Source organism: Arachis hypogaea, chromosome 17 (assembly GCF_003086295.3).
Source record: "Arachis hypogaea cultivar Tifrunner chromosome 17, arahy.Tifrunner.gnm2.J5K5, whole genome shotgun sequence".
Classification (NCBI taxonomy): domain Eukaryota; kingdom Viridiplantae; phylum Streptophyta; class Magnoliopsida; order Fabales; family Fabaceae; genus Arachis; species Arachis hypogaea.
This window is the reverse complement of record NC_092052.1, coordinates 13,586,144-13,587,361: the sequence shown is the minus strand read 5'-3', so window position 1 is coordinate 13,587,361 and position 1,218 is coordinate 13,586,144. Positions and strand designations below refer to the sequence as shown.

Genomic DNA, 1,218 nt, shown 5'->3' with positions numbered 1-1,218 from the left:
CTGGCTTCTAGGAGGGCTTTTATTTGCTCTTCGACCACTTGGGCCCATTCAGTTCCGAGCTTCCGTCTTCTCTGTTGAACAGGTTGCGATTCAGGGTATACTGACAGCCTGTGCGCCATGAGCTCGAGATCTATCCCGGGCATATCGGAGGCTTTCCAGGCAAAGAGGTTAGAATTCTTTTGTAGGAGTCTTATCAGCTTCTTCTTTAAGTTTTCTTCCAAATTGACTCCTATATTGGTATTTTTTCCGTCCTCTTGCCTGATCTGCAACTCTTCAGTCTTCCCTCCGGGTTGTAGTCGCAGCTCTTCTTTAATTCGAGCTCCTTCGAGTTCAATGGTGTTGACCTCTTTGCCTTTTTCTCTCAGGTTTAGGCTTTCATTGTAGCACATTCACGCCAACTTCTAATCTCCCCTGATGGTTGCAATTCCTTCTAGTGTTGGGAATTTCAAGCACAGATGAAGGGTGGATACCACTGCTCTCAGCCGATTGAGGGTTGTTCTACCTATTAAGGCATTATAGGCCGAACCTACATCAACAACTATGAGGTCGATACTTAGAGTTTTGGACTTTATCCCCTTTCCAAAAGTTGTATGTAGGGGTATGAATCCTAGTGGTTTTATGAGTGTGTCCCCCAGTCCGTATAAGGTATCGGGGTATGCCCTTAGCTCCTTTTCATCCACTCCCAGCTTATCAAATGCTGGTTTGAACAGGATATTTGCCGTGCTCCCTTGATCCACCAAGGTTCTGTGTAGATGGGCATTGGTGAGAATCATGGTAATTACCACCAGATCGTCATGTCCAGGGGCAATACCTTGTCCGTCTTCTTTAGTGAAACTGATTGTTGGAAGGTCGGGTAGCTCTCCTCCGACCTGGTAGACATCTTTCAGGTGCCTTTTATGAGATGACTTCGTGAGACCTCCTTCTGCTATATGTCGCTCCGGGGTCTGTGGCGGGTCCCTCCGATCTACCTCATCTCTTTTTCTTTTCCCATGATTGTCAGACCTTTCCATGAGATATCTATCAAGCCGGCCTTCTCTGACCAGCTTTTCTATCACATTTTTTAGGTCGTAACAGTCATTTCTTGAATGCCCATATATTTTATGGTGTTCACAGTATTCACTACGACTTTCCCCTTTCTTATTCTTGATGGGCCTAGGGGGAGGTAACTTTTCGATATGGCAAATTTCCCTGTAAATGTCGACTAGGAAAACTCGTAGA

General features: G+C 45.6%; 1 protein-coding gene across 1 annotated transcript; it reads right to left on the bottom strand.

Annotated features, from left to right (window-relative positions):
• Positions 1-401: 401 nt before the first annotated feature.
• On the bottom strand, positions 402-1,010 carry LOC114925621 (uncharacterized). The gene has a single exon (XM_029294240.2). It carries the CDS (start codon positions 1,008-1,010, stop codon positions 402-404), a length of 609 nt encoding a protein of 202 aa, XP_029150073.2.
• Between the last annotated feature and the right edge of the window lie 208 nt (positions 1,011-1,218).

What these genes read in the sequence shown, in the direction of transcription:
- LOC114925621 (XM_029294240.2), bottom strand. Translation starts at nt 1,010, where the DNA reads ATGGAAAGGTCTGACAATCATGGGAAAAGAAAAAGAGATGAGGTAGAT.